General features: G+C 46.6%; 1 protein-coding gene across 39 annotated transcripts in view; it reads left to right on the top strand.

Moving 5' to 3' along the window:
* Positions 1 to 12,750, top strand: part of SPTAN1 (spectrin alpha, non-erythrocytic 1) — a 63,123-nt gene that overhangs the window by 29,856 nt on the left and 20,517 nt on the right. For 13 of the 39 annotated variants that reach the window (XR_011999826.1, XR_011999827.1, XR_011999824.1 and 10 more), the window contains 13 exons: positions 912 to 1,060; positions 2,118 to 2,177; positions 3,281 to 3,479; positions 5,078 to 5,182; positions 5,619 to 5,642; positions 6,383 to 6,418; positions 8,078 to 8,125; positions 9,083 to 9,174; positions 9,463 to 9,607; positions 9,713 to 9,894; positions 11,907 to 12,006; positions 12,181 to 12,378; positions 12,475 to 12,621. Coding sequence is in view for 28 of the 39 variants with exons in the window: in XM_072748447.1 (XP_072604548.1) it covers positions 912 to 1,060; positions 2,118 to 2,177; positions 3,281 to 3,479; positions 5,078 to 5,182; positions 5,619 to 5,642; positions 6,383 to 6,418; positions 8,078 to 8,125; positions 9,083 to 9,174; positions 9,463 to 9,607; positions 9,713 to 9,894; positions 11,907 to 12,006; positions 12,181 to 12,378; positions 12,475 to 12,621 (1,485 nt within the window). In the remaining 11 variants the exon portion in view is untranslated. The remainder of the gene's footprint in view (positions 1 to 911; positions 1,061 to 2,117; positions 2,178 to 3,280; positions 3,480 to 5,077; positions 5,183 to 5,618; positions 5,643 to 6,382; positions 6,419 to 8,077; positions 8,126 to 9,082; positions 9,175 to 9,462; positions 9,608 to 9,712; positions 9,895 to 11,906; positions 12,007 to 12,180; positions 12,379 to 12,474; positions 12,622 to 12,750) is intronic. The other 26 variants (XR_011999831.1, XR_011999833.1, XR_011999828.1 and 23 more) reach the window with 3 other exon arrangements.

Below are 12,750 nucleotides of genomic sequence, written 5' to 3'. Positions count from 1 at the left end.
TCCGTCTTCCTGAACACCCAAAGGTGGTGTGGTGGCACATACTCTAAAGAGTCACTTTTTTTCATGATTATACACCTGTAGGTGGTGTTCTTTCTCTCTAGAGCCAGAGTCTGCTTTTCTGGAACTTAAAGCTGTTGGTTCTTAATCTAGTTGAAGATAGCTGCGGTGTCACCCCGTAGGCTCTGGAAGTTAAATGCTTCCCGGTTCATCAGCCACCTTTCCTTGACATATATATGCTGGTTTGACAGAGGCTTTGAGGTGAGGTGGATGGTTTTCCACACGTTATCTGAGAGATTGCAAAAGATACTTGTTCAGGCTGGAGAGATGTTCACAGCCTTGTTAAAAACAGTTATTCCTATACTCTATACCCCACAGTTTACCCTGATCATTAGCATTTGAGAAAAATCTGTGATTTGTATTTTCCATTGTCTCTAAACCACCTTCCAGTTTATTTCTGGTTTACTCAACAGCATTGTCTCATGGAACTTGCTGCGATAGTGGACATTTTATGTGTGTGCTGGCTCTGCAGTAGCTGTTACCACAAGTAATTATTAAGCACTAGAAATGTGACTGGTTAACTGAATTTTTAAATTTAATTTTATTCTAACTTATTTAAATTTACATAACCACATGAGGCATATGGCCACACTATTAGTGCAGTTCTGGGGTGTCTGCTGAAGAGAGGGAATGCCCTTCATGTTGGGTGTCCTTATGGCATCCTTGTGACACGCTCTCTACTTGGCAGGTGACAGAGGACTGACACTTCAGTCCTTGAGCAAAGTGACCTTGACGCTGTCACGAGATTCTCCTAACAGGGCCAAAGCTCTCATGTATGTGTGCACATGCACAGGCCTCCTTGGTTTCTCTCTTTCTAGGGAACTCGTGTTTCATTTGTCCCTTTGTCTTCTCAGGACTGGTGGAAGGTGGAAGTGAACGACCGTCAGGGTTTCGTGCCAGCCGCGTATGTGAAGAAGCTGGACCCTGCCCAGTCTGCTTCCCGAGAGAACCTTCTGGAGGAGCAGGGCAGCATAGCTGTGCGGCAGGAGCAGATTGACCACCAGTAAGGGCCATACTGGTGACCACAAAGGTCTAGGTGTCTCTTGGGGCTTACTTCACATCCCACGTAGGCCAAGCTTTAGGCAGTGTCCAGAGGCTTCAGAGCGACTGTTCTGGTGCCCGTGTGAACTCAGAACACCCTCTTCCAGACACTTTCCCCAAGTTTTTTTTTAACCCATGGTGTTTCATTTGGACCTAAAACTCTGGATTAATACCCTTATTTTCCTTATTTAGTTTCTTCTACTAAAGTGAGTTTCTTTTCTTCAGCATTTTCTAGACATCACTCTCTGAACCATTGTCCTTCAGTTGGGGAGATGCTCTGGGATTGATTTTTAGAGGTTCCACACCCCTACAGCTCTGCCCTTTTTAGAGGACTATTGGGAGAGTGGCTCTCTCCTGCTTTCTGCTCTGAGATGGAGGTTATTTTTTATGAAATGGCTTTGTCCTCTGTCCCCTACCTAGCTAAGCTCCTGTATTGACCTATGTCCCTCCTGTAGGATGTCTTGCTCTGCTAATGAGCTCAAAAGTTTTGGACACTTGAAAAAACACTCAAAAGATATGTTCTCACTAGACCTTAGTGTAATGGAACTTTTCTGACCCTGGCGATCCCTGAAAAGATCAGTTATTTGTCCACTTACAAATCTTTTGTGTTACTGCTGAGACAGGAGAGTGCTTTGTGCCTGGCTTGTAACGGGGGGAGCAAAGCAGGTGGCCCGGTATGTGGCTGGAAGGGCATACTAGCTCTCAGGGCAGGCCTTTCCTTCCCTGGCCTTGCTCTGCAAAGTTACCAGAGTCACCTGTACAAGGAAAATTGCCTGCCTTAAGCCTGGCAGACTTTTCAGGAAAACAAAAGTGAACTAACTACTCTAACTTACTTTCCTGGCTGTTTCTTTACTGATTTCCTTCATGGCCCGGCCTGCTTCTGAGAGCTTTTCAAGGACTCCTCAGTTGCCCCCACTTGAAGCATCCAGCCTCCTGGTGGCCTCGGAGCTGCACTCTTCTTTCCTATGGATTAATCCCACTAATTTGTGCATGCTTTTTGCTGTGCCCCCCCTGTGCAGGACGCGCATAACTAAGGAGGCCGGCAGTGTGTCTCTGCGTATGAAACAGGTGGAGGAACTGTGAGTAGGCGGGCGGCCTTGCCAAGTGCCCATGTCGGTTCTCCCTCTGCCACTTCTCTTGAGAGCACTTGTTCATCCAGAAAGACGAGGTGGGGGAGGGGGCGGGGACTGTGCTGCTGTGCAGCTGGCTTCCCTCACCAGGGAAGAGGTGTCGGTGTTGCTGTGTCAGTCAATGGCCACTTATCTCTTCCACACACAGCTGTGTGTTCAGAATGTTGTTGGTTCCCCTCCTGTTGGCTTTGGTGGTGGGCCAGCCACTCTTAGTCCCCAACTGATGGCCGGGTCCCTGGCGTTCCTTGGTAGGAAGGAAATGAAATTCCTCCCTTTCAAATGCTTTGAGTCTTGGTACCTTGTTGCTGTCTTTATTTCATTCTGAGAAACTTAGATTTGATGGTGATGGATTTTCTTTAACCTTTAACTTAGTTTTACTAAGTTTGTCATGTTCACATCTCCAAAGATAGTAAGTAGTTCAGCATTCTGTGTTTTAGTTCCTGAGAGCACGAAAATTCTTTGATTGTTCTTGAGAAACCTTCCAACTAATGAAGTGGTGCAGATACTCTGTACTCGACCTGATTTTCCTTCTGAAGTTGCCAAAACTCTCTGAGAAATAAATATCACTTACCTACTGTTCAGGGAGGCTAATGTCCTGGATGAGGCTATTGTATAGTTGGGTATGCCTTCCCCCACCGCCCAGGTTGGCTCAGAGAGTTATGAGAGCGGAGGAGGAATTCTGTATGCCTTGTACCCAGCACACTCATTTCGTCTCTCAGCTGTGCTCGCATGAACCCCCATGCTAGACGCTTGGTTCCAGTCATTTGTGGTTGTGATGTTCTCAGAGCAAAACTGGCCCGGGGATGAGTGTGCCTGGCTGTCTAAGCCACCTAGTGGTGAACAGTAAGCATGTACTTATCCTCGGGGCTGTAGTGCTGACCTGTAGGAGCTTCATCTTCATCTGTGTTCTGACACCTTGTCACCTGGGCACTGTCATTACACATTCATGGGATCCACATCTCAGAGACACCAGTGGTTTGCCCTTAGGTTAGCACCTGTAGGAAGCTAACTGCCTGCCTGCCTCCTCTTGTCACTCTCTTCAATGACTTCAGGTATCACTCTCTGCTGGAGCTGGGCGAGAAGCGCAAGGGCATGTTGGAGAAGAGCTGTAAGCGGTTCATGTTGTTCCGTGAGGCGAACGAGCTGCAGCAGTGGATCAACGAGAAGGAGGCAGCTCTGACCAGCGAGGAGGTGGGCGCTGACCTGGAGCAGGTTGAAGTGCTGCAGAAGAAGTTCGATGACTTCCAGAAGGTACGGGAGGTCTTGGTCTGAGCTGGAAAATCATCCAAAGACTTGGTTTTCTGGACTTGTGACTGTGCTTTACTAGAACAAATATGGTACAGATTGTGTTCCATCTGCTGGGTGGCCATTTCTCAATGACTTGAATTGGAACTTTGATCAGTTTGGCTCCAAGGAAATAGATGCCATTTTCTCTACTTGTTGGAAGAACTTTTTTTTTTTATTTTATTTTTTTTTATTTATGATAGTCACAGAGAGAGAGAGAGAGAGGCAGAGACACAGGCAGAGGGAGAAGCAGGCTCCATGCACCGGGAGCCCGATGTGGGATTCGATCCTGGGTCTCCAGGATCGCGCCCTGGGCCAAAGGCAGGCGCCAAACCGCTGCGCCACCCAGGGATCCCGGAAGAACTTTTTTGAACTTAAAATACAAAAATAGGTAAAGGTATTTTTTTAATTGGGGTAAAGTTGGCATACACTTCGCCATTTTAATTTTTTTTAAAGATTTATTTGATAGAGAGCACAAGTGGGGAGCGGCAGGCAGAAGGAGAGGAGAAGCAGGCTCCCCGCTGAGCAGGGAGCCTGATGTGGGGCTCAATCCCAATCATGACCTGAGCTGAAGGCAGACGCTTAACTGACTAAGCCACCCAGGCACCCACAGTTAACCGTTTTAAAGTGTGTGGTTTGGAAGCATTCAGCACAGCTGTGCATCTCTGTCTGGTTCTGATACATTTCCTATGTCACAAGGAAGCTGCATACCTGCTAGTCCTTCCCCAGGACTCCCAGCCCTTGGCAGCATGAGATCGGCTTTTGTCCTGGGCTGATGTATTGTGTACATTTCATATAAACGGAATCCTATATTAATGTAACTTTTTACCACTGACTGCTTTCATGGAACATAACATTCTTCCCAGTTCATTCTTACCCTGGTGGTTTTCAGGACTCCATGACGTTTTATGGCCGAATAGAATTCCATTGCATGTATAAACCACATCTTGTTTATCATTCCTACTTTAAGAGGTTTATAACAGTTAATATGGGTGATGGGCTATTTCTTCCACAGGGGCTGGCATTAGAATTTCAGATTTTTTTTTTTTTTTTAAAGAAACCACCTACCTTCCTTTTTTTTTTTTTAATTAATTTATTTATTTATGATAGTTACACACAGAGAGAGAGAGGCAGAAACACAGGCAGAGGGAGAAGCAGGCTCCATGCACCGGGAGCCTGACGAGGGATTCGATCCCGGGTCTCCAGGATCACGCCGTGGGCCAAAGGCAGGCGCTAAACCGCTGCGCCACCCAGGGATCCCCAGAATTTCAGAATTTTAAAAACATTTCTCCAAAGAAAGATGAAAGCAAATTTTCATGCCAACAGAGTAATGGTTTATGAACTGTCGTTAATCAGGTTTGGGACAGAGTGACTCCAATGCCCTGTTATTTTTTTACTTCCTTGATAGTGACAGTCAGGAGTTCTTGATTTAGGTGACTGCTGAGGAATAGATAAACTAGTTCATAGGATACCTGTTGGACAGGATTTATTGGTTCAAACCATCTGTTGCCCACCTTCTTTGAATTATTCTTGGAGTCTTAGTTATTATGGGCTTTGCTTTAAAGGATCTGAAGGCCAATGAGTCACGGCTGAAAGACATTAACAAGGTGGCTGAAGACCTGGAGTCTGAAGGTCTGATGGCTGAGGAGGTGCAGGCAGTACAGCAGCAGGCAAGTATCTGGATTTTACACTGAAGCTGTGTGACTGGCAGAAAGGAACTTGGTTCCTTCCTGTGTCCTTGCTAGCCCAATATGCCATGTCCTGTAGCATGGGGTTGGGGGTGGGGGCTGGGTGTGGTCAAGTCCTCTCCATTTTGTTTACCTTCCTATATCAGGGGAAAGAAGCTCCTGTCTTCTCCATATGTCCATTTAATATTGTGAAAGTTAGTTATTGTTTATTTGGCCCTTAATTAATAGTAAACTCACCCGTTTCTTAAGTAAATAAAAGGTTTTTCATATAAACACTTGGTCTGTTAGACTCTTGAAAAGTTCTCCTAGCCTGTGGTCTCTCTTTTTGTAATTCTGTCTCTGGGTTTGACACTAATGAGTGTCACTGAGTGGTGGGTGTTTCCTCTAATAATGAAACTTGTTCCCTCTCTCCTCGTAGGAGGTGTATGGCATGATGCCCAGGGTAAGTCTGTGCGGAACTTGAATGTGAGGAGAAGTAGGTGTTGGGAAAAATATAAGTCACAAGCCTATTAAGGATTTCTCTTCCCAAACCTTGAGATGCCTTTTGTTAGTAAAAAAAAAAAAACCTGTGGAAAAGAATTAGCAGAAATTGGTTTCTATTTGCCATTCTCCAAAAGATTTAAAAAAAAAAAAAAAAGGTGTCCTCTCTTCAGTTTTCTAGAACTTTTTCCACAGCTGTTTTTTTGTTTTTGTTTTTTTTAATTTTATTTATTCATAGAGTCAAAGAGAGAGGGGCAGAGACACAGAGGGAGAAACAGGCATCATACAGAGAGCTTGACGTGGGACTCAATCAAGGGTCTCCAGGATCACGCCCTGGGCTGCAGGCGGCGCTAAACCACTGCGCCACCAGAGCTGCCCTCCACAGCTGTTTGTTTTATTATCCTTTTCCAAGAATCCTATGAGTAGAACAGAGACAAAAATTGGTGATTTTCTTACCAAATTTCCTCATTCTCTTCATTTTTTGTCCACTCCATAAACTAGAGTTTTCCTGTCCTGATTGTTGGCTTCATTTCCCTCAGGTGGCCTTGTGGTGTGCTCTGAGCCAGCAGATATGGATTCCAGAGGGGATGCCACTCTGATGGATGGCTCTGGGGACGCAGCCTCAGACAGGAGAGGGTGGGGCGGGGGCTGTGTTGTTTTGAACTACATAGCTCTCTAATCTCTGCCTCTTCCTTTGAATAGGATGAAGCGGATTCCAAGACTGCGTCCCCTTGGAAGGTAGGAACTACTTTGCCAATTACTGTTTCCAAAGGTTTTCAGGAATAGAAATATTTCATGTGTTTTTCTGATGTGTCTGTTCTGACTGTTGAGGCTTGTTGGGAGTCTTTGGTCATTTCTGGAGTTGTTTGGGCTGGTTTCTTTCTTTGACCCTGGCATTACATTCTTTGACTCTGTCACATGTTAAAATATGATCCTTAATATAGAGAAGTAAGGTGTTCACATGCAGATGCTGAGAATGAGTTTGATTAGATGGCATTTGATACCCACGTCACTGCCAGAATAAACCTTGCCCTGTGTAGTTAGGTGTGGTCCACCCATGGAATTGCAGTCCCGGAGTATAGAACAGGAAGAAAATGACCTCTGCCTAGACACTTCCCCAGTGGCCTAAGAAATGTTTCCTCAAAGATACTAGATCATGCAGAGAGATACAGAAAGAGGAACGAAAAGAGATGTACCTACTACAGCAGACACTATTCCAAACAGACACAGGGAGGGTGCTTGACTAGAGTCCTTTGCTTCTGGCCTCACCCCTCCTTGGCCCTCATTATTCTGCTCATTAAAGAGGTTTCTCATTGGGGGGAGCATGCCTTTTCCCCTTGATTCAGCTTTCTCCCTTCTTCTCAATCTTAATTGGTCTTATATGGCAACTTATGATCATTGGTAGCTTGAGTGGGCAACATCCTTACCTCTCTAACCTCCTGGTGGAGTTTTTCTGGTAACAAATGTCTTTTTAGAAGTGTATTTCAAATGGCTTCATAAATGCCAGTGTCACGAAATTAATAAGTATATGGATTGGGTTTGGTTTTTGAACCCTGTCCGCACCCATACCGGTTGAAAATGTCACTTGGGCGTGTCACAGGAGCATCTGATGAGCCTGATTTCCCTGCATCTCAGCAGGACCCTTGCTTTTTCTAACATATTTGAAGATTTATAGGTATTGCAATGTGGGGTTTCTTTTGGATAAAACTGAGCAGGCTCTGCAATCTCAAGAGATGTCTGATTTGCGCATTGATGAGAAGAAAGCTAATTCACTGGTCTTTGTGTTGGTTTATTATCCCCCTCATCTGGTGAGGCTGTTGCCCTTAGTTCAAGGGGGACACTGTTAAAGAGAAGAGCAGGCTGGTAGCTAAAAAAGAGCTAAGTTCCTGGTATTTTTATTCAAACAGTCTCAGCTGCCAGCATTTGTTAAATTGAGTATTTTCTGGACTGTTCTATAGTATGAATAGGAAGAAGACACTAATATTTAGTGTCCAGCCAGCTGGGTTTGGGGTGGTGGGGTTTAAGATTTTATTTTTAAGCAATCTCTACACCCAGCGTGGGGCTCAAACATATAACCCTGAGATCAGGAGTCATGTGCTTCACAAATGAAACCAGCTGGGTGCTCCCCACAGCGTGCTGTTTTAATTGTGGTTGTCACTACTCTCTCTTGACTCTTCACCAAGTGAACTTAATTAAATTGTACACTTGGGTGTTTCTTGCCTTTCCCCTGGTGGTTGATCCTTTATTCGTGGCTCTGCTCAGAATTTTGACAGTGTCCCTCTAAGATAATTTTGGTTGACAATTGGGACCAAATGAATGGCACTTGCTTCTCAGAATTGTCTTTTAATTGGCAGACACTTGATTAGTGTTGCTCTTCTGCTTCCCTCCCCTACATAGTCTGCTCGTCTGATGGTTCATACCGTGGCCACCTTTAATTCCATCAAGGTAAGAAACTGTGGCCAGTTTCCCTCACAGTTTTCCTTCTCCTGACTCTATAGCCGAGCTCTTGTCCTGAGTAGTCACATGAGCTGTTGCACTTGTCACTCTCCTGGGGCCAATGGTATCCTGGGGAAAATGTCAGCTCTACTCTTGTAGGAGGGTGGTGAGGTTGGCTTTCCTGGTCAGGAACTCAGCAAGTCTTAGCAGTAAAGTTAGCCTTTCCTTTAGTTCTGGTGGGATCGGGAGCTGCACGAAGTGTAGGGTCCAAAAGACAGGGAATGCCTCTCTTGCCTCCTTACAGGAGAGGTTTGGCTTCTTTCTGGTCCCCATGGCATTTTGTCTCCTTGAGCACCAGGCCCTGCTTGGCCTACCATGGTCTTGGGTGCAGCTGGGTTCAGGGCTCTGGGGTAGTAGACTCTGGGATTTTTCCACCTGGTAGTTATTTTGTTTTGGTTTGGTTTAAGATTTTATCCATTTATTTGAGAAACCCAGCACAGGAGAGAGAGAGGGGAAGAAGGAAAGTCAGACTCCCTACTGAGCAGAGAGTCCGACCCTGGCCAGTCCGAGGACCCTGAGATCTGGACCTGAGCCAAAGTCAGACGCCTCCACATAGTAGTTATTTACGAAGCAGTTGCCCTGTGGAGTGCACCAAGCTAGGAGTTGAGAGTGAGGATAGGTCGGTTGCATGTGTCTGCAGCATCCGAGGTGATTCCAGGTAGGTATTCATGGAGCGTTCACACCATCAGATGTGGCTAACTTTGACGAGGTTCTTATCTTCTGGACCTCTGCTGTAGTGTCTGTACTAATTTGTTCAGCTGGAAAGGCTGGAGACAGGAAATTGTGCTCTCCAGCCTTTCCTTGCAAGCTGAGCATCAGCCCTTTGGTCCTTTGCCCCTTGTTGGGAGTCTGGCATGGGTGTGGTGGAAGAGGGATGCGGCTCAGCTGACTGCTGTCCTCCTGCAGGAGCTGAACGAGCGCTGGCGGTCCCTGCAGCAGCTGGCCGAGGAGCGGAGCCAGCTCTTGGGCAGCGCCCATGAAGTACAGAGGTTCCACAGGTAAGGAGGAGCACGGGGCTGGAGAGGGGGTGACCTTGGCGGTCCCTAAATTTGCTGACTCAGATCTGGTTGATATTTGTGCTCTGGCAGCGGGACCATATCTATCATGGGGTAGATTTAGATTGCTTAGTAAAGAGTGAGTGAATGTGTGTTCTTTTACTTTTTGGAGCTTTTAGTAGTAGCCACTGACAAATGTACAAGTGCCAGCTAAATATATTTGTTGTGCTTACCCTATGTTTAGGGTAGCTGTGCTCAGCAGTCGCTAACTGCCTATGTGTCTCCCTTCAGAGATGCCGATGAAACCAAAGAGTGGATTGAGGAGAAGAATCAGGCCCTAAACACAGACAACTATGGCCACGATCTGGCCAGTGTACAAGCTCTGCAGCGCAAGCACGAGGGCTTTGAGAGGGACCTCGCGGCTCTTGGTGATAAGGTGAGAGGTGATAGTGCCATCGGCGTTTTGGCCCTGGGGCAGAGAATCTTCCACTTGGCAGAGCACAGCTCCCTTACTCGCTGTCTCGCCGCCTTGCTCCTATAGGTCAACTCCCTGGGGGAAACAGCCGAGCGCCTGATCCAGTCCCACCCGGAGTCAGCCGAGGACCTGCAGGAAAAGTGCACAGAGTTGGACCAGGCGTGGAGCAGCCTGGGGAAGCGTGCAGACCAGCGCAAGGCCAAGCTGGGTGATTCCCACGACCTGCAACGCTTCCTTAGTGATTTCCGGTATGAAACCCAGAAGCCTTTGCATGGTCGTTCACATCCATTACTGATGGCCACTGTGAAATCCCCAGCTACCAAATGTCAGCTAGTCAAAAATAAATCAGCTTTTCCCTGTCCATGGATGGGCGTGCATGTGTCCATCATCTCCCCCGTTTCCTGCCAGATGTCATTCAGTTTCTTCCTTAGGCATATCTCTCACTCATTAGAGCTGTACCTTAGTCTCTTTCACAAACTTACTGTAGTTAGAGACATTTCACTGCTGTAGAAAAATAGAAAGGATGAAACAATGAATATAGTGACAACCTTCACCCACAGTCACCAGTTGGCTTTACCTCCAAGGATACACTTCTTTGTTGCTAACCCACCTGTCAGTCTGTTGCAGATAGTTGGTCCTCTACCTAAATACTTGGGCCTGTGCCTCCTTGTGCCAGGCATTTCTGTCCTCCACCCTCACATCCAAGACCAATGCAACAGTATTATATCCAGCCCCCACTGAGTTTCTTCCAGTTGTCTTTTTTTTTTTTTTTAAAGATTTTATTTATTTATTCATGAGAGACAGAGACACAGGCAGAGGGAGAAGCAGGCTCCATGCAGGGAGCCTGATGTTCCAATTGTCTTATGATTGTGTTCAGTAGCCCAGGTTTTTGGTCCAGGATCCAATTAAGAATTCCTATTGCAGAAGTAATGTTGTCTCCTTAATATATAGAACAGTACCACTCCATCCTCTGTGTATTGTCTTTTACAGCATTGACAGTTTTCAACAGTCCAGGCCAGGTTTCTGGCAGAATGTCCATGACCTGGGACCTCAGTCTTTTTTTTAGGCTGCATAGCACTTCACTGGGGGGTGATTTAGAACTTGGTACCCAGGGCACCCATTCAGGACAGTGTTTCTTTGCATCACACTTTTGTGCTAAGAAAGGATCCGTGTTGGGGGCGGGGGGGGGGGGCGGAGATCCTGGCATTTCCTCTGTGGGATAAGACTAGGCAAGTGATGTGCTTCACCTTTCCAGGCCTCTAGTAGGAGTTCTTCGTGGGGTTTTGTTCTTTTGTTTTTGTTTTCGTTTTTTGAGGTGAAGGTCAAATAACATAATTGTTACGTAATTTAAAGTATGTGATTCATCTGTAATTAGAACGTTTGCAGTGTTAATTACAGAAAGGTGGTAGTTGTGTAACTTTTCACCACCACAGAAAAACACCCTGCAACCCATGTGAAGTCACTGCCCATTCCCCTCTCCTCATCAGGTCTGCCTTCTGTCTCTGGATTTGCCTGTTCCGGGTATATTTTATCAAAAGCAGCATAGGGCCTGCGACCTTACACACTGATTTTTATACCCTTATGTGCAGACGTCAGTAAGAAGCTGGGGTCAGCGCATACAGAGGCCTGGGACAGCTGCAGGCACAAGGAAGAGTGATTTCATCTGAAGTTCTGGAAAACTTAACCACGGTTGTTTGTGTTAGAACCTACTGTTCTGTAGGGTCAGAAGACCTTAGTTACAAACCTAGTTCGTTGTCTTCTGAGGAATGTTTGGTTTTTGTTGTTTTTAATTTTCTTAACCTCTCAATAAGATGAACAAGACACGGGCAGCCCGGTGGCTCAGCGGTTTAGCGCTGCATTCAGCCCAGGGCCGGATCCTGGAGACCTGGGATCGAGTTCTGCGTCAGGCTCCCTGCATGGAGGCTACTTCTCCCTCTGCCTGTGTCTCTGCCTCTCTCTCTCTCCCTCTCTGTGTGTCTGTCATGAATAAATAAATAAAATCTTTAAAAAAAAAAAAAAAGAAAAGAAACATTTAAGATGAACAAAACACTTTAAAATACTTTGCCCAGGGATGTAGATTATAACTAGCTAACCATTTAGTAGATTAACTAGTTAATGGATTAACTAATTGACCCTTTAGATTAGCTAGCTGACTCCAAATCATCTTTTGAGACCAGAAGTGTGCAGTTCTCTTTTCCTGGACAGAAAGCCTACTTGCCAGGAAATGTAATAACTATTCCTTTGTGGGTCTGGTTGCCAGGGACCTCATGTCTTGGATCAATGGAATACGAGGGTTGGTGTCCTCAGACGAGTTAGCCAAAGATGTCACCGGAGCAGAAGCTTTGCTGGAACGGCACCAGGTGGGTAGACTGCCCGCTGAGCAGCAGAAGGGGAGTTGCACTGCTGTGCTGGGAAGACCTCATCCGCCATCACCATCCCACTGCAGCCAGCACCACCCTTCGCTGCAAGTCAGTGGTTGACATGACAGTGGGCATTTAGTGCCAGTTACCTAACCCCTTCCCTCCTCTTGGCAGGAGCACCGGACAGAAATCGATGCCAGGGCTGGCACTTTCCAGGCCTTTGAGCAGTTTGGGCAGCAGCTGCTGGCTCATGGGCACTACGCCAGCCCAGAGGTCAAAGAGAAACTAGATATTCTAGATCGGGAGCGTGCGGGTCTGGAGAAGGCCTGGGCCCAGCGTAGGATGATGTTGGATCAGTGCCTTGAACTGCAGGTATGTGTGGAGGATGTTGCTTCCCGTTTGCCACAGGCTTTCTGATGAGTGTCATGGCCAGTGGCCCCATATTCCCACCTGTCTCCCTCTCTCTAGCTGTTTCATCGGGACTGTGAACAAGCTGAGAACTGGATGGCCGCCCGGGAGGCCTTTCTGAATACTGAGGACAAAGGAGACTCACTGGACAGCGTGGAGGCTCTGATCAAAAAACACGAGGATTTTGACAAAGCGATCAATGTCCAGGTGAGGCCCTTTTGCCATCAGGTCTCCATGTACATTGGTCCAGATGGGCGGTACACTCTCTGGCTGCTTCTCCTATCTCAGAAATGAGAATAAAAACTAGTCACTGACTTCACTCAGGGAGCTTTCGCT

The sequence above is a fragment of the Vulpes vulpes genome, chromosome 2 (assembly GCF_048418805.1).
Source record: "Vulpes vulpes isolate BD-2025 chromosome 2, VulVul3, whole genome shotgun sequence".
Classification (NCBI taxonomy): domain Eukaryota; kingdom Metazoa; phylum Chordata; class Mammalia; order Carnivora; family Canidae; genus Vulpes; species Vulpes vulpes.
Note: the sequence above shows the minus strand (reverse complement) of the source record. Positions and strands in the feature narration are given on the sequence as shown.